This window comes from Olea europaea, unplaced genomic scaffold (assembly GCF_002742605.1).
Source record: "Olea europaea var. sylvestris unplaced genomic scaffold, O_europaea_v1 scaffold629, whole genome shotgun sequence".
Lineage (NCBI taxonomy): Eukaryota > Viridiplantae > Streptophyta > Magnoliopsida > Lamiales > Oleaceae > Olea > Olea europaea.
The window spans coordinates 472649-491698 of NW_019264649.1; the positions used below are offsets into that span (position 1 = coordinate 472649).

Below are 19050 nucleotides of genomic sequence, written 5' to 3' on the forward strand. Positions count from 1 at the left end.
GGGTCAATTCTTAAAACATTGCATATTACTGATTTGATATCTTTTTTATTCATTTTATTTCGTTTTTCCAATTCGCTGTAGACTTGTATGAAAATAGGATTTACTTTATTGAACTCCTCGACAAAATCATACCAAATGGGGGTAGAAACAAAGCTTCTTTTGATTATTCGTAAGCGCCAATTAGTTAAAAAATTACATTAATAATTTATACTCTTGCCCTAGCTCGTCCAAAAGCTAGATTCATATCTATATTAGTAAAAAAATATATTTTAAAACTATAAATAAATAATTTTTTATTAATCATTTTTTCTAATTCGCTATAGACTTGTTTGAAAATAGGATTTACTTTATTGAACTCCTCGACGAAATCATACGAAATGGGGGTAGAAACATAGTTTCTTTTGATTATTCGTAAGTGCCAGTTAGTTAAAAAATCACATTAATATTCTCTACTCTTGTCCTAGCTCGTTCGAAAGCTAGGTTCAAATCTATATTAGTAAAAAATATATTTTAAAACAATAACTAAATAATTTTTTATTGATTAGTTTTATAAATAAATTATGTTATTTATTTGAACAATTAAATGAGAATTACTTTAGATCAAGAAAATGATTTTAGGACATGTTTAAAAATAAAAAATGACTACAAAATAATTATAGATGTGAATATCACACTTATTTTTTGCTTAGTTAACGAGCATTTGTTGATTGTTATATTCAATTCTTTATTCTTTAGAGTGAATTATTCAATTCTACTCTCTGTTGATTTGTGCAATATTTTCGTGTTCTTGGGCAAAAATTTGAATTTTGACAATTTTATGATATAGAGTGAAAGGAGGTGAAAAGAGGACTAGCTTTTGATGGTTTAAGTTTCACTGTGACATTTTGATATTGAAATTGAATATAAATTGAGATTTTTTATTTTTTATTTTTTATTTTTTTGTTGATTTATATTTTGTTAAGGGCGAAGGGAGGGGCAACCTTGGGCTCCCATTAAATTTTCATTATTTGAGAGAGAGAGAGAGAGAGAGTTATTATTATTTTTTTCTCTTTGTTAGTTTAATACAACAAAAAAGCACTACCCCCTATTAAATTAATATTTTTATCAACTTGTGAATGGTTTGTGAGCGTGGTGTAAAAATAAAATAATTTGTCAATTGTCGTATTAAAAATTATAAATCCAGAAGATAGTAAAGATATGCTTTTAATATTTGTGTGGGTCTTGTAATTGAATTTCTTTGGGTCGTATAACGCACTTTTAATTGTTGAAACTTACCTAGTGATGTAGTCATTCCACACTTTAAAGTAGGTTTAATTTTTCTTGAAAGAGAGATCATCAAGTAAGTTTGTGAAATTCGACTGGCAGCATACGTGAAGTTTGTCAAAGTGTAATAAATTAATGTTAAAAAAAAAAAAAAGTCTGAATCGGTAGATTATGAGGATAGCGAATCTAATTGGGAAGTGTCGGCACGCCCATTTTGATCTCTAACATCCTTATGCAAAAATAGTAGTGTAAAATTATAAAGTAAATAACTTTTTTTATTTTACGAGAATTATAAATAAAATAATTTATTAATTTTAACAATAAATGAACACATATTTAAAAGAAAAACAAATATAAGGTTACAGATTTGTATTTTTTTTTTAATCGAAAGTTTAATCCAGAACAAAATCATAGAAACATTATGTGTAAATAGGGATGTCAAAGGGGCCTAGCGACTCGTTGGTTTGGCCGCTCATTTCGTCAAAATAGGGATCGTGGGCGGTTCGGGCTTGTCAAATCACGAGCCCGAGCCAAGCGCAGGGCCCCATTTGGCGAGCCAATTATCCGCGAGCGCACGAGCTCAGTTCGTGTGCTATAGTTGCCGAATTTGGGTTACAAATTTTTTTCCTCAAAACATTTGCCTATAAATACCCCCAGAAGGCCCACCCATTTTCATCTTCAAATTATTGGTTTTTCACTCTTCTGCGTCATACAATTACAATTTTCTTACTATTTCAATTTATCGTAGGCCACATGGATTTAAATCTGAATCTTTGTGGCATATGAGAAATTGGATCTATGTGGCATACAATAAATTGGAAACTGAAAAATGTATTAGATAGATTGGCAAAAAGTATTTTGGAAGCATTATTAATGCACGTGAAGGATTGACGTAACGCTCATTTTCGATTACAAGATAAATTTTAATTTGTCGAAATCACATATTGTTAGGTAAGTCATAAGTGATATTTAATGCAATTTTAATCATATTAATCAGAATTTGTTATTTTATAGTACTATTTTTAAATTCCTTTAAAAATTTGTACATGTTACAACCTACAAGTCATTCGTGTACAATTTTTAACTCCGCCTACTCAAAATTTAAGTTACCGTTTCCAAGCTTGGATAAAGGAGGAGGGTTCGTATAATTATATTCTGATTTCATCTATTTAAATTTAAAAAAGAAAATGGAAATCAACGAGCTCCCCCCTTAAGTAACAAGCCACGAGCTCGGCTCCTGAGGAACATGAGCCGAGCTCGTATGTTTAAGGGCCGAGCTGAGCTGAGCCGGTCCATTGCCACCGCTACGTGTAAGTGATCAAGCATGCCCATTAACATGCTCTATATATGGTGAATTTTAATGTGTATATTGTGAGTACGTCTAGACATAAGATGCCTTCATATACATCATCATGTGACATATAAATTAAGCTCCTGTATGGTGTAGCTAAATAGTTGATAAAAATTTAAGTTAAAAAGTCAATTATTAATTTTAATCACGAATTTCATAGGATTTACACTTTTTATCAACTTTATCAAAATCTACAAAAAATCTAATTTTTAGCTAAATCAAATAAGGGATTAATTCGTATGTAGTAACATGCAATCCAGCACGAACACTAGAAGTCAATATATGAATTTTCAAAGCTATTGCACTTTTGATTTTACCCAATACAAGGAATCTACAAAAAATCTTAAGCTCAATCAAACAAGAGCTAATTTGCATGTAATAGTATGAAGTTCAACGCAAACACTTGAAGTCACGGATGCGCTCCCAGCTGTTTGGCCATCTTTACCTCTCTTAAAATTAATTATCTGCTACTTTTCAACCAACTCCTTTGCAGCAATTGGGCCCCATGTCTGCTGCCATGCTTAGCAGTTGTAGATAAAAAATCTTGTTGATCGTTGCACGTTGCCAGACGAAAATACCTCCTTTATTGAAATGAACTCCAAATTATTCCCCATTCATGACATGTGACCTTCTTTTTTCCATAAGTCTTGAACTCTGCTCATCTCCACTTAACTCCGCGTGGCCAACACTGACCTCAGATGCTGGACCATAGAAGCTACAATTGAAGACATCCACTTCTGCATATAAACGTATGGCATCCATAGCAGCCTAACTTGTGCCCGATCCACTGTTCGGAGCTCCCGTTCTGCCATTGTCCCGTAAAGTCGCCCACCAATTCCTCGACATAGACTCATAGGCTGATTCCTTTCTATGCCTTTTGGACCCACAAGTCAGGGCCACACGGCAAGGACAACGACAGCTCGCATTGGGGCTACTATCCACAAAGCATGGTAAGCTTCTTACCGAATTCACGAGATTCTAGCACATCAAAAATCACTTTTTGTGGCAAGTTGGTGACTGACAACCGTTTCTTTTTCAAAGCTACATGACCTAGTTAATTGACCCGGTGCTAGTTGTATCTCTTCCTCGACGCTCCGGCACGAGGTCAAAGACCCAAAAGTGTGCGAAGTAGGATCCTCGGGAATACCAGATTTTTATCTCTATGGCAGAGCACGTGACTGCTGAGGGCATTGTCGGGGTAAGTTTTTTTCGACTACTTGCTGGGAGCACATCCGTGATCTGTTGAACAAGAAGGCTAGGAAGGATTGGACGATCGCTCAGCTCAAAAACCACTAGCAAGTTATGCGAACGGAGCACGAGCTTTTTATGAATTGCTCTAATGCTCTGGAATTCAGTATAGGTTGAACAATGGGGGCAGAATCAAAGTGGCGGACTGGTGGTAGAAGCAGAAATTGAAGGTAATAATGAACTGCCCGTAATCATAATCTCCCTGTTTGTCTTGCCATATGATTGTCCACTTTACACTTGTTGAACATGATTATACTTTACCTATTTCCGACTACCCTCACTACATAATGCGAATCTTCATAATGTGTTGTGCTGCTTTTGTAAAAATACAATTGGAATGCATAATTTATAGTTGTCGTTACCTTTGTTGTTGCCAACTTCATAGGATGCAGTACAAGCTGCCTTGTCATTTCGAAAACTGAAATGCAATCTACTAGGAACCATGTACGTTTAGGACTTATTCCAAACCCATGTCCGCTGCTTGCACTATGTTTTTGCAAATTTCTAGTTATGCTTTAGTTGAATGTGGAATTGCATGATCTCGTTGTTCTCTTTTTTTTTTTTTTTTTTTTTTTTTTTTACGCCATACTATGTCCCACTGTGATATGCACATGGAATTGATATCATTAACCTAGTGCAGGAGAATCCAAAGTATGGAAAGTTTAAGGACAGTGACAACAGAGAAATTTACCACACTTACAGCAAACTATTCGATGACAGTAATGACTCTACAAAGTATGTTTTAACACCAACAAAACTTTCACAATCCGATTTAGATTTTATCTTGGACAATGACACCGAAGATCCAAACGATAGGCTACCGGTCAATGCCAAGACGACAGACTCGAGTGACGAGCCAACGGAGGGCAGAGCCAACTCTTTAATGAATATTTCCCTCAGGCGAGGCAGGGAAAAGTGTAATGGTAAGGAGGTGAGGGAAAAGGGAAAGAAAAGAACTTCGGGGCCAGGGAAGTGTCGAAGTCTGCTAACAACTTGGTGACTACGTCAAGAGAATTCACCTTGATCCTTCGTTCCAAGGACAAGGGCCTAATGACCATTCTAGAGTGTGTGAACGACTTGCTTTTCATGGGCCTCGTTGTTAGTGGTGACAAGCTCCATTTGATCACTCGGTAGTTCTTTAGGCAGAGTGACAATTGAATTGCATACAAGTCTGCCCAAACATGGGAGCTCAGGTTCGTGTGGATTGAGTACTGCTTCAAACGCGACGAGGAATCAAACCAAGACAAGTTGTCGAAGGCATGGCACAAACTTTAATTTTACTTTGCCATTGTCGATTTCATATTTATGTCATTAATGCTGTTTGTATTCATATGTGTTGATGTACTTTGGACAACTTAATTTCCCATTTGTTGAGCATGTATGTAATTATTGTACTTGAGAGCGATAAAATGTTTAATGGCAACAGTTGTATGTGTATGTCGAACATATTTGTTTCTACTGTGACATGTTTTAAGTTGACGTGTTGATGGAATATATTCATTGCCATATGTAGAGAATGTATTCCCATTTAAAGTGCTCGTCACTTACCATCAAGGCAGGCTAAAGTAAACATTGTGTGTATGGCAAGTATAATCATGACATTGGTATGTCTATAAAGGGCCTCATCCATTTCCACATAGTGATGGCTCGGCTCGGCCTGGCTTGTTTTCAACGAGCCGAGCTTGAGCTCGGAGCTTGTAGCTCGTTCGAGCTCGTGGGCCGAGTCGAGCTTTGGCTCACGAGTTTATCATCCTTTTTTTTAAATAGAAAAAACACAAATAATGTAATGAAAACACTTTTTAAAAAAATAAAAAGTATTAAAAAATACAAATAATTTAATGAAGACATTTTTTTTATTTCTATCATATTGTAATATTTTTTATAAAGTATAAAATATTTATGTAATGAAGACGAATTATTTTTTGAAATACATTTACACAAAATATATTTTTTCGATTTCTTTTTAAAGTAGATAAAATATAAAACCTCCTCCTTTATCCGGATTTGGGACCGACTACATCAATTTTGAGTAGGCGGAGTTAAAAATTGTACACGAACCACTTGGTGTAATGTATACAACTTTTTTAAAGAAAATTAAATTTAACGATTAAAAAATAATAAAATTTTGATTAATATAATTAAATCAAATATCACTTACCTGACGACATGCAATTTCAGTGTATTTATCTTGTAGTCGAAAATGAGAGTCAGGAGCCAATCCTTCACGCACATTAACGCTTCCAAAATATCTTCTTTCAATCGACTCCTGACATCAGTCAAAACCCTTTCACCTGCACTAAAAGTAGACTCCGAAGCGGAGGTGTCAGCAGATCTTTCGCAATTGCAGAAACAATTGGCTAACATCTTTCATATTTTCGCTAGAATTCAATTACTTTTCCTGAACTTTTTTTAATTGTTCTATCTGTTGGCATAGTAGATAACGAAGTAATCAATTAATTCGACAGGCATCACATTTTGAATTGCAGCAGATGTTTGATGAGATGTAAATGTAGACGACATGACACTAGATGAACACATTGTAGTTGCATCATATCTAAATGCATTAATGTCTTGAAATAAATTCATTATTTCGGCATCAGTTTCTTCAATTTCAGCTGAAGGAGTAGGTGCAGAGGGTATCCGACTAACATTCGCACTCATTCTTTCCGCTTATAAATCATACATTTCACATAATTTTTGCTCTAAATTCTTATAGGTGATAGGTATATCAAGTATTAAGGCTTTATTGATTTGATCAATTACGTATTTAGTTCCCGAAATATTATATCGGCGGTCCATTGTGCATGTTAGAGGAAATAACATATGCAGTTCTTCCTAATATTTTCTAAACTTTAATTCCACAGCAATTATAATTTCACTAAAAGTAGGATTATTTTTATATTTATGAAATATACTTGCAATTATATAAAGACGTTCAAGCACCATACAACTTGTGGGATAATAAATGTCGGATAAAATTTTTGTGGTCTCATAAAAATATGTTAAAAATCGTTTAACTTTCAAAGCTAAAACCCAATCGGATTTATTCAACATACCATCGTCATCACTTGTAACGTGTCTATTGTTATAAAAGTCAGTTATTAAATATTCAAAAAATTCACATGACTTTAATAGCAAGTAAGTAGAGTTTTATCTATGGCCTACGTCGCTAACAAATATTTTAGCAGTCGTCACCCCTAGTTCGACACAAAAATCTTCAAATATTTGTTTTTTATTAGGAGAGATCGTAATATATACTAATACATTTCTAATCTTTTGAAGTTCATCATTTTTATGTTTTAAGCCATCTTACACAATTAAATTCAAGATATGGCACACACAACGAATATGAAACAAATATCCACCAAAATCAGATTGAAGTGTCCTATACAATTTATCGGCGACTACCTTATTAACACTAGCATTATCAAAAGTAAAAGATCGAATTTTAGTCTCGCAATTATATTTCTAATAATACTGATAATAGATTATATATATTATTAGCATTGTGAGGAAATTCAATAATTCTAAAAGCAATAATTTTTTTATGCACGCACCAAAGTGAAGATATAACACCCCTTTATATGCTCTTTTACTAAAACTATAGTGTGCGGTTGTAACTATATATGCTCTTTTATTAACCCCTTCCCATATATCAGAAGTTAAAGATAACACCCCATATTGTTACAAATTTATAATTAATTATTGTTTTGAATGATTGAAATATTGTATTGTATCGGCATGAAGAATGTTTTGACTTACCACAACGTATATTGGTTGCAGATATTCTTTCACGAATGAGACGAAGTGTAGATCGTCTGCAATAGCGAGAGGCAACTCAGTGATGGCAACAAATTTCACCATTCCGGTTCGAGTATTGTCCCCCGAACACACCCACGTGGATAGGAGTGAACTCGTAGAACCGGTGCCTGGACTGTCAAATTGTAATTGTGTTTGACCAGCTGGAAGAAATCCATATCTGGCCGCACATGCTTTGTAGTGGGGGTTGAGATGGGTGGTACCAATTCCTTTTTGCCATGCCAACTTTTGTTGGCAGTATGTATATTTTGCAAGGCCATCGATGACTTTTTTCGTTGAAATCAACTTAAAGTGATTCTAATATTTTGCTTATTTTTTGCCCTTTCACTTTTCCCTTGTATCTGGGATATATAATTCGACATCTTCGTCCTCTTGTTCCGCTTCGGGAACATTAATATCATCCAAATCAATTGGATTATGACTTCCATGACTGTTAATGTGAACATCTTTAGGTATTGGTACGTCATTTAGACCGGCAAATTCATTTGGAAAATATTCTTGTGCCATCCTAGGCGATTCGCCATGTGACCCACATCCTGTATCGAATAAGTTCTCAACAAATGAGCATTGATCCATTTGTTTGATTGTTTATAATGAAATTCAAATATAATAACTAGTAAAAATATAAATGTAGTGAGAATTGAGAATTGGATGAATTGAAATTGTAACTGAGTAAACTGTAAAAAAATGAACCGATATTGTATATTTTGCACAACAGCACAAGAGAGTAAAAACTCGATAATTGATATAATAAAAGAGAGTTGAGAAATGAGAAGTGAGAATGAAGAGATAATTGATATGAAAAAAATGGAGAGTTAAGGGGGTATTAATAATTGAAGGAAAAAAAATAAATCAGTGACTATTTCGGTTACTGAAAAAGTAACCTTTTTGGTCACTCAACTTAACGAGCTACAAGCCGCTCGTGGGCGAGCTACAAGGTGAGGCCCGCTAGGCTCGCATTCGGGCTCGTGATTTTAAGAGCCCGAGCCGTCCACGGGCCCTATTTCGTCGACTCGGCCCTTTTAACATCCATATTTCCACAAACCAAGTGAAGTTGGGAGAAAATGCAGAGTTAGAAAAATTTTAGACTTCCGTAGGGTTAAGGTAGGAAATTGTCCCACATTTTCTTTATAGTACATACATCTTGTTACATAATGATGTTTCCCAAAGTCCGATTAATTGGGTGTGTCGTGTTTTACTCATGCAGATGAGCGACGAGTCCTCTGCGATTGCCTCCTTTGGTATAGATTGCAACTTCATTTTAGTGTTCAACTTTGACTAAGGATAGGACGATGAAGTACTGCAACAGATGGAAGATGACACTCTTGCATGGTTGTAATATTTATGAAGAGCGGAAGGCATAGTCCTCGAAACTTGTCACCGAATAGAGGCAACAGATACTTGTTTTCCATGTCACGCAGCGGTCATTTTTTCATACTTCAGAATATGCACGTGTACTCACAAACTTGTTTCCAAGAGTTCCGCATGTATCCCCCTACGTTCTAGCTTTTTATGCGTATTCTTCGAGATCAGCAAGGATTAGTGAGCATCACAAACATCGATATATACGAACAAGTTGGCATATTCTTTAGCACACAGAAAATGATATCTTCATGTGCAAATGCTCTTTGAGCATTCCTTGTAGACCATTTCCCATTACTTCAAATGCGTGCTGTGAGTCGTCGTTGTGCTAGCTGCTGATAGGATTAGATCACATCACCAGTACAATGAAGAAGGCAGACATCACCAACCCAATACCACCGTTTCAGGTTAGGATGGCCGAACACTAAATGGGAACCAATGCGTTTGTACAACATTTATTGATTCGTTAGAAGTGCCCACTAATAATTTGGATTCCTGTAACAGGAGTGTATTGGCTCGATTGACAGAATGCATGTTTGAGTTGTGCTACCGCGATAGAGGAGACAGACTTTTTTGGAAGGAAAGGATATCCAACTTAGAACTTGTTGGCAACGTGTGATTTCAATTTGTGTTTTACGTTTGTAATGCCCGGAACTACTGGGAACAGGTACGACAGTCGTATTTTGGCACGATGTGTCCATAGTCTGGATGTAAACTTTTTGAAACTAAGGAACGAGAAATACTACTTTGTGAACTCGGGTTTCACACAGCTGTCGTGATACATAGCTCCATACAAGGGATTTAATGTACGATATTACTTTCAAGAATTTCGGAACAGCAATGGCAGTCGATGGTAGGTCCTAAATGCGTGGAAGAGGTTCAATTTTCATCACTCATCTTGCCGTAACGTTATTGAGCGAGCATTCGGTGTTTGGAATTAGAGATGAAAAATCATCGATCGAATGTCTAGGTACTCGTTCAGATCACAAACATTTGTTGTCATTGCAAGGATGACTGTTCATAATTTCTTAAAACGACACGGAAGGTTGAACGAAGGCTTTCGCAGAGCGGAGAAAGCTGATGACAACAAAGTTGAGGTCAATCTACCAGACCTTGAGGACGAAATTACGGCCGATGACGACGCGATTGGGGTCGAGAATATACCATGGCAACAACTTTGTGATTATATGGCCCAAGCACTTTGTTAAGTGTTAGGAATAGTAGTCCCTTCAATTTATGTAATCCATTACTTGTTCAAATAAACTACATCGCAGAGTGAAAAAATGTGGAAAAAACGTTTGTGTCGTGTGCGAATGAAGCGATATGAAAGTGTAAAATCAGGAAATGATTCACGTGATGAATGTAGGGGCATTATGGTCTTTCGATCATGTGTTCCGGTGTTTTTCATGCAAAGGCATGTGCAGTGACTTGTAACGGTACATGCACTGCCATTGTGGACTGATGTATGGGTCCCACAATTGTTTGAAAAATTTGGCAAATAAAGAGAGGTAAAGGGGACCAAACGGGGATTGATTTCTCCCAATACGAGAAGTAAGCATCCGTCCATGGTAACCAACAATTAAACCCTTATTTGAGCCGTATTTTGGGGAAAAATCTGTTTTGGAATAGTTTTTTTATTCCTTAGAGAATGCGTGGTTAAAAAACAAAAGTTAAAAAATAAAAAAAGTTTCCAATTTACGTGTAAAATTATTTTATTGTAAAACGTGTGGTTGAAAATAAATTTTGAAAAAAATGAGTTTTTGATAAAATGAGCTCAAACAAGGACTAAGTGCTTCACCATTACGTTGTGTCTACTTGCGTTTACTTTTTGGAAAAATTCATATATGCCTCAATATTAAATAAAATTTCACACTTTCCAGTGTGATGGTAAATATAATTAGAAATACTAATCAAAATGATAATTACCTTTAGAAATACTACCTTCCATAATTATATCTCACACCATATTCTGTAACTGATAAATTATGAATTCAACAAATATCACGCTTTCAATTAATGCACCTTCCAAATCAGAGATAAATTTAAAATTAAAGTGGGAGAGATGCAGATATATGTGGCAGACAACGTAAGGCGAATCCTCATCTTCCAATTGTATCGTTCAAGATATACTTCTTCGATGGCAGTCGTTGAAGAAATTTTTATATTTCGACGAAGATAAATTGTGTGATGTATAGAATAAAAAAAGAATGTGTGATGTAAATAAATAAAATGACTAAATGTATTAATGTCTTATATGTGAAATGTAGGAGAACATTGGTTTCCACAAGTGGTTGAGATGTCACGTGCTTAAAAATCGCTACTTAGCAATGACGTCGAATATAGTGAAGTTGGTGAATTTTGTGATTAAACCTTTTAAGCATTGTGTGACAGATTGCATGTTCAAATTGCAGAGGCACATATTACAAAGGTGATTTTATAAGAACCTAAGTAATGCAAGTGAAACATTTACGCGATTAGCAGGCGGACATGAAATATTCTAAGGTTGAATGCTAAATGGTCAATGAGACTAAACGTAAATGAACTAAATATAGTTTCTCGGTTTCTCGATCTAATATTTTTATCATATATGTATATTTCATTCCAGTTCTTTGCAGGTTTCTGCTTCTACTCAATTCCAGTATGAAGTCACTCACCAATGATGGAACAAGCACATTGTAGACTTGACTTGTATGAGATGCATATGTAACCGTTTTCAAATAGATGGCGTTCCATTTTATTACAGTTTAGCAGTAATGGATGAGAAGGGAGAGCAGCCTTACAACTAATGCTCACATAATAATACGAAGGACACCTACGTGGACATTTACTGTTACAATCCAACTTTTATAGTCAAAAATTCAAATATTGACTAGTCAAAGTCAAAGTCAATCAAGGACTAAAATGAAATTAAATATTTTATTTGGGTTATTTTGCAATTGGCAAAATGTAAAGGTTGAATTGGATATATTTAAAAGTTTGGAATTTATATATATACTTTTGGAAGCTAAAGGATTAAATATTACTAAAAAGTGAAGCTAAGGGATTTATTGTGCAATTTTGGGTTAGTGGACCAATTAATTCAAACCTTTGACCCATTTTCTCTCATTTCACCCTATTTCACACACACACACACACAGTAACTTACGGGAAGCAGAGACCGAGAAAGAAGAGAAAAAGAGGAAAAGAAGAAGGGAAAAAGGAAAAGAAAAAGGAAAAGAAGAAGGGAAAAAGAAGAGGAAAGGAGGTAAGGTTGATATCTTCAAGTTGGGTTGAAATTTTCCATTTGTTTTAGGTGATAAAGTATGAATTATGTTAAAATTTTTAGGGTTTTAACTTGTTGAATAATATGTCGAATTTTAGGGATATTTGCACGAATTGGAGCTCAAGTGTGGGGATTTATTCATTTCAAATTTTCAGCAAGGTATGGAGATGTCAAATTTTTGGGAAAACCCTAGAATCCGATTTTGGGGATTTTAATTAATTAATTGTGAAGTGATTATGTAAATGAAATATTTCACTTGGGAATTGATTTTATGGAACAAATGTATATTATGTGGGTGGAATTGTGGTTACTAGTTTCATTAGATTGGAGAGAAAAATTAGTTTTAAATTTGAAACGATGGTTATGTTGATAAATTAGTGATTAACCAAGGGATTATAAGGTGTGATTAGCTCCAATTAATAAAGGAAAATTTGAGAATTTATTTAAGTACCAAGAGCATTTAAATTATGTTCTATTATTAAATATTAAGGTTTCTTGATTTGATAGTGGATAAACTGGTTATCATTATCGTATTTCAGGAGGTAACGAGGCGATTGGAAACGTCTATCAGCCTATCTAGTTTGTAGCTCATACCTTGTGAGTGGAAAAAACTTATTTTTCAGAAATAAGTCTTCATTATATTTTAAAGTTATTTATTGTATAAAGTTGACTTCATAGCATGATTTTTAGAATAACTTGGATTTTATTAACAATTGCTTTTAAAATTAAATTCAGTTCAATTAAATCATTTGACTAGCATGTTATATGAATATAAATGTTTCAGTATAGCTAAAGTTATTTTAAAACCATTAGAAAGTACCCAGGTGATTTTACCCCAGTTTGCACTGATGTGAATGTGTTTCCACAGTGTATAACTAGTTATAGTGATTTTACCCTCTCTGCACTATCGTGAATGTGTTTCCATAGTGTATGACCAGATTATCAGAGGTCTTTGGGACCTACTCTCGTACACACATAGGCTTTGGGCTGTGTACTAGGACGATTAGCCTTTGGGGCAGCTCTGCGTACGTATGACCAGATTATCAGATTATCAGCTATCAGATTATCATATTTGAATGGCTTTGCCTTGTACATCGAGATTACTCTGTACATGAGTAAGGCTATTCATTGGGTACTCTTTTTGGTGTGATTTTTCAGTATTTATTCTATTATCAGATTTCAGATTATGGAATTCAGTTAATTTAGTTTTCAGAATAAAGCTTTCAACTTATGGTATTAAGGCAGCAATATTTCATAATTTTTCATGGATATCAGAGTATTTATAGTCATTATGTTATACAGTTGCCTTTCTAGAATTATGTCCAAGAAATTATGATATGATCATGTATAGTTTTTTTTTTAAAAGTGTTACTATTTTTTTCAAAAGTTCTTAACGTTAAATAGTGCACGAATTTTCAGAAAATAGCATAAATGGAAAAGTTTATTTATTTTCAACTATCCACTCACTGAGTTATAAACTCATATCTTTTTACCATGTTTTCCTATCAGGAGAAGGTCGATTTTGAGATATTTGGGAAAGCCCGCTGAAGCAAAAAGAGACCGTTTTATAAGTATGTAATGAATAGTTGGGAAACTTATGTTTATTAAGTAATTGTCTAATTTTGGGTGACAAGCATATTCGTAGAAGGGTTTGTAAGTGATTTAATACTTGCATGTTGACAAGATGATGTTGTAGAAGCACTCAGTCGAATTTTGTTATATTTTGTAGTAGTTGTGGTGGTATTAGAGGAAGTTGTGGTTTCCAAAACTTTTGGTTTAAATGCCTATTTGAGATTTTGATGATTTTTCAGGTTGGTTTTATCCATGTTACAAGGGAAACTCTGTCAAAATTTTCATAGAAATTAGCACAGTCAAAATAGGTCAAATTTACCTTGGTGGCGGGTCCGACATTTAGTTGGCATCTACTACCGGCGCACGACACGTGTCGAGTCAATTAGGTTGAGTCGGGACGGGCCGTGTCATTTACGTTGGTGGGATCATTCCATTAGGGGGTCACAAACACTGGACGAATCTTAAGAATGGACACATCCTCCCACCTAAATCAAAGAGACCAACGGTCGATCAAAGAATTCTAGGAGTACAAAGCTCGAGTCCATCAATCCGATCACATGTGACATGCGGATGCTGCGAAGGGAAATGTCATATTAAAAGAACTAATAAGCAACCTCTGTTGTTGTGCCACGTGAGAAAACGAAAGCATGGATAAGATATCAATTATGTTTTTTTCTAATCCATTTATGTATTTGATCTTTATGCTACTACGAAATATATGTAATCATTTTAAATTATGATTTATATGTAATCCTTTTACATATTCCCTATATCTGCTTGTATATTAATTCGAAATAGAGTAATTAAATATGAAATAAATAAAACACATGATTAACGAAATATTAAAAGAATAAATTAAATTGAATAATATTTTTTTACCTAACCAATTAAGATAATTAATTAAAGAAATAGTGAAATGAAAAATCGAATAAATATTATTATTTTTATTCAAATAAATAATCGAAATAAATAATATACATAATTAACGAAATATTTAAAAAATAAATTAAAAAACAATAATTTTTTTACTTAACGAACTAAAATAATGAATTAAAAAAATAGTAAAAGGAAAAATCGAATAAATATTATTGAAATAAATAATCGAAATAGAATAATTAAATATAAAATAGATAAAACACATGATTAACGAAATATTTAAAGAATAAATTAAATTGAATAATATTTTTTTTACCTAACCAATGAAGATAATTAATTAAAGAAATAGTGAAACGAAAAATCGAATAAATATTATTATTTTTATTCAAATAAATAATCGAAATAAATAATATACATAATTAACGAAATATTTAAAGAATAAATTAAAAAGCAATAATTTTTTTACTTAACGAACTAAAATAATGAATTAAAAAAATAGTAAAAGGAAAAATCGAATAAATATTATTGAAATAAATCGAAATAGAATAATTAAATATGAAATATATAAAACACATGATTAACGAAATATTTAAAGAATAAATTAAATTGAATAATATTTTTTTTACCTAACCAATTAAGATAATTAATTAAAGAAATTGTGAAACGAAAAATCGAATAAATTTGTAAATAATATATATATATATAGTCAGATAATTAACGAAATATAATTTTTAAATAAATATTAAATAGTCAAATATGTGGAAATTTTTTTGTTTAACTGTTTTAATATGTGATTAGATGAATTTATTTATTGGTTTATTAATATGAAATTTGATTGGTTAAATTTGAAGGTACGATATTTTATTTAAAATTTCTTTTATATGGTTTTAACATGTATTAATTTTGTAGGATGGAATATCATATCGACAACGATCTGAGGGCTCATTCGGGAAAAGTTACGACGTATTGTAACTTTTCCAGCTATGCGACGGTACTTGAGGGGCTGGACGAGGAGGATATTGACTTACTCCGTCGATCGTTTTTATGGTCGTTCTATCCGTTGAAGGACGTGCAGTTCTCTGGACAAATTGTTGATTCTTTATTACTCCGGCTGCTTAAACCAGTCGATGGCGATCAGTTATATTTTGCTATTGGGGACGGGAAGGTATGTAGATTCTCGATCCTTGAATTTGCCCTGATTACGGGCTTGAGATATATCGGGGAAGAAGAAGTTAGAGCCCGTATTATACGAAATAAAAGGTTATTGGATTTATATTTTGGAGGTAAAGGGCCAGTTACACCACCACAGTTAGAGGACGCATTTAGGAAATGCGATCACCTGTTAGACAAGTTGAAGTTAGGGTTGGTGTATATACTGGAGAATATATTGAGGTGTCGACATCGTAGGACGTCGATTGATCTTTTTTCATTGGATGTTGTTGATGATATCGATGCTTTCAACAGCTTTCCATGGGGTCAGAGATGTTACACCGATACTCTCCATGTATTCAGAAGGGTACACACTATGCCGAAATCGGAGAGGGGCGATCGCAAATATGATGTATATGGCTTTTGCATGGCTTTGCAGGTAAATATTCAGTGTAACGTAATGCGTGTTGAACTTTTTTATTAAATGTATATGTAAAGTTTTATTTTGTAATTGTTGCAGTTGTGGGCATATGAGGCTATCCCTGCTTTGGGTAGCAAATGGGCGATCAAAAGGGAGACCAGCTGCCCACGAATGCTTCATTGGCGAGCACATGAAAAGCCATCGGCTAAAGATTTGATAGTTATCCTCGACGATCCTCAGGTGAGTATTATATATTTGCAATTTATATTGTACATACATTTACTCGGGTCGATACATGTTCGTTAACACGTTGAAATATGGTATGTCAGCTCGAAGTTCATGCTGAGTTGGTTGTCTCGGTGGAAAAGGAGGATGCAATATATGTACGTGAATTACTTGTTCCCCCTACTGAAGACGATCCAGTATTTGAGTCCGTTCCGAATAGAAATATAATACGTTTATTTAAGTTCATTATTTATTTTGATTTATAAATTCATGTGTGGATTATTAATATTAATTGTCTTCTCTGTGTAGGAGCGCCATCCGGAACTTCCACTTAGCAGATCTCCTTCGCCTCCACCGATGAGATCTCCGTCACCTCCACCGATGAGATCGCCTCTACCGCCATTATCTCATTCTCCGAGGATATCTTCGTCTCCCATACCCACCCACCTCCCACATGGATCGCCTACACCCAGTCAGACCCGTCATTCAAATGATTTCTTTGCACGCATGACTGGCATTATTAGAGAAGAGCTGGGAACGATGCGACGTGATTTTATGACAGAGGTAGTCGCATTACGAGAGGAGATAGGGGTATTACGACGGGATTTTACGACAGAGATCGTCGCAGTACGAGAGGAGATAGGGGTGCTGCGACGAGATTTTACGACAGATGTAGTAGCTTTGCGAGATGAGATTGGAGTGCTGCGACAAGATATAGGAGACCTTCATACTGAGGTTGCAGCACTTCGAGACGATGTAGCAGGCGTCCGAGGGAATGTCGGGGAGACTGGTGTCCCTCGAGATTGGTGGGCAACGGCCGGGAGAATCGATGAGTTTTTTGGTTCGGTGCTGGAGGCCGAGAGGGAAGGGGTGGAGGTCGGGCAGGAGGAGGCCGGGATGCTCGGGATGGAGGTCGGGCCGGAGGTGCCGGAGGAGGCAGAGATAGAGGGGGTGGAGGGAGGGACAGGGGTGGCCGAGGAGGTAGCGGAGGGGACATCAGAGGTGGTAGTAGAGGGGGATGATCAGGTTGCGGAGGATGAGAGGACGCCGGAGATGACGGATGACGAGGTAGTATTCGTGTCTGAGGGGGCGACGGAGGTCTCGAAGGGTAAGAAGTGTGCTGCTGACGCGCCAGAGCTGATGGTCGGTAAGAGATCAAGATTGCCGTCACAGTACGTCGTTTCTCCCTACACGGTCGAGGCGAAGAGAAGGGGATTTGTGGATGGGGCGTACCCCAATCTTTTTCGCGACGTCGACCCAGTCAGACAGAAGGCGTTCGATGATTGGTTCAAATCCCTTAAGTTCGAGTAAGTATTTTATGATGTTGCTACTATTTTTTTGTATCTTTGATAACTGTTTTTTCATTTTTCAGAGATAGTTATACCATCGGCTGTATGACCGTGCACAATGCTAAAAAGTGGTTTGAAGATGTACTGACGACCTCAGTTTGGCTCGCTGATGATGTAAGTTTTTTGAGTTTTCGTTTATTATATTTATACAAGTTGTTGGTTCATTTACTTAAATGACTCTATCTTTTTTGTTGGTGTTTTTTTGTTTCAGCATATCGACTTGGCTATGGAATTGTTACGTGATCGGGCGCAGAGATACCCGAGATCTTATGACAGTCCTACTCGAGTTATCTTGAGCGCTGAGTTCGTTCGTGTCGTAGATATTGAGCATCAGGAGCTCCTAAGCAAGGGGAATGATTATGTTCTGTCTGAGTACATGCTGGAGTGGGTGATTGGACTACAGTTGAGGTGCGGAAAGCCGTGGACGGATTGTACACATATGTACATTCCAGTGATCACGAACTCACACTGTTTTTCGGTGGAGATCGTATTTGCTGATTCCACCATATATGTGTAAGATTCTGATCATAGCTGTCTGACACAAGGTCAATTGGAGCAAATACTGGAGCCATTGACTGTGATCGTGCCCATGATGGCTAGTCATGAGATGATTCGAGTAAATGATAGATTAGCCATTGTGCGGAACACGACGACGGCGAGACAAGAAAGATCGTAAGGATTTACAACTTTTAAATTTTCAGATTTAATTTTCAATTATATGTTATGGAACTAATATCTTCTACTTCGGTTGCAGGGGTGACTGTGGCTTATTTGCAATCAAGTACATAGAGTTCTTGAGCATTGGTCGCAATGTTGATACAATAAATTAGTCTTGGATTGATATGTGGAGACATAAATTAGCTTGCGACTTGTATGAATATAACTGTGATCCTTAGTACATTGTAAATTATTTTATTAAAATGTAAATGTTGTTTACTTCAGTAGGATTCGTGTTGTACTGAAAGAAATAAATAATCGAAATAGAGTATATTGTATGATATTATTTTAAAAATTTAAATGATAATCGGGAATTAAATGGACTAAATCGGATGCAATTGGAAAAAAGTAAAAGGAAAAATCGAATAAATATTATTCAAATATGAAATAAATAATATACATAATTAACGAAATATTTAACGAATAAATTAAAAAA

General features: G+C 35.1%; 1 protein-coding gene and 1 long non-coding RNA gene across 2 annotated transcripts; both read left to right on the forward strand.

Annotated features, from left to right (window-relative positions):
- The first annotated feature begins 12226 nt into the window (after window positions 1-12226).
- Window positions 12227-14059, forward strand: LOC111389878. The gene is made up of 4 exons (XR_002701821.1): window positions 12227-12287; window positions 12404-12464; window positions 12845-12902; window positions 13815-14059. It is a non-coding gene; the product is annotated as an uncharacterized LOC111389878 (long non-coding RNA).
- Window positions 14060-15663: 1604 nt separating this feature from the next.
- LOC111389859 lies at window positions 15664-16436 on the forward strand. Its single transcript, XM_023014835.1, has 2 exons — window positions 15664-16341; window positions 16401-16436. The coding sequence occupies exons 1-2, from the start codon at window positions 15664-15666 to the stop codon at window positions 16434-16436; spliced, it is 714 nt and encodes a 237-aa protein (XP_022870603.1).
- The last annotated feature ends 2614 nt before the right edge of the window (window positions 16437-19050 follow it).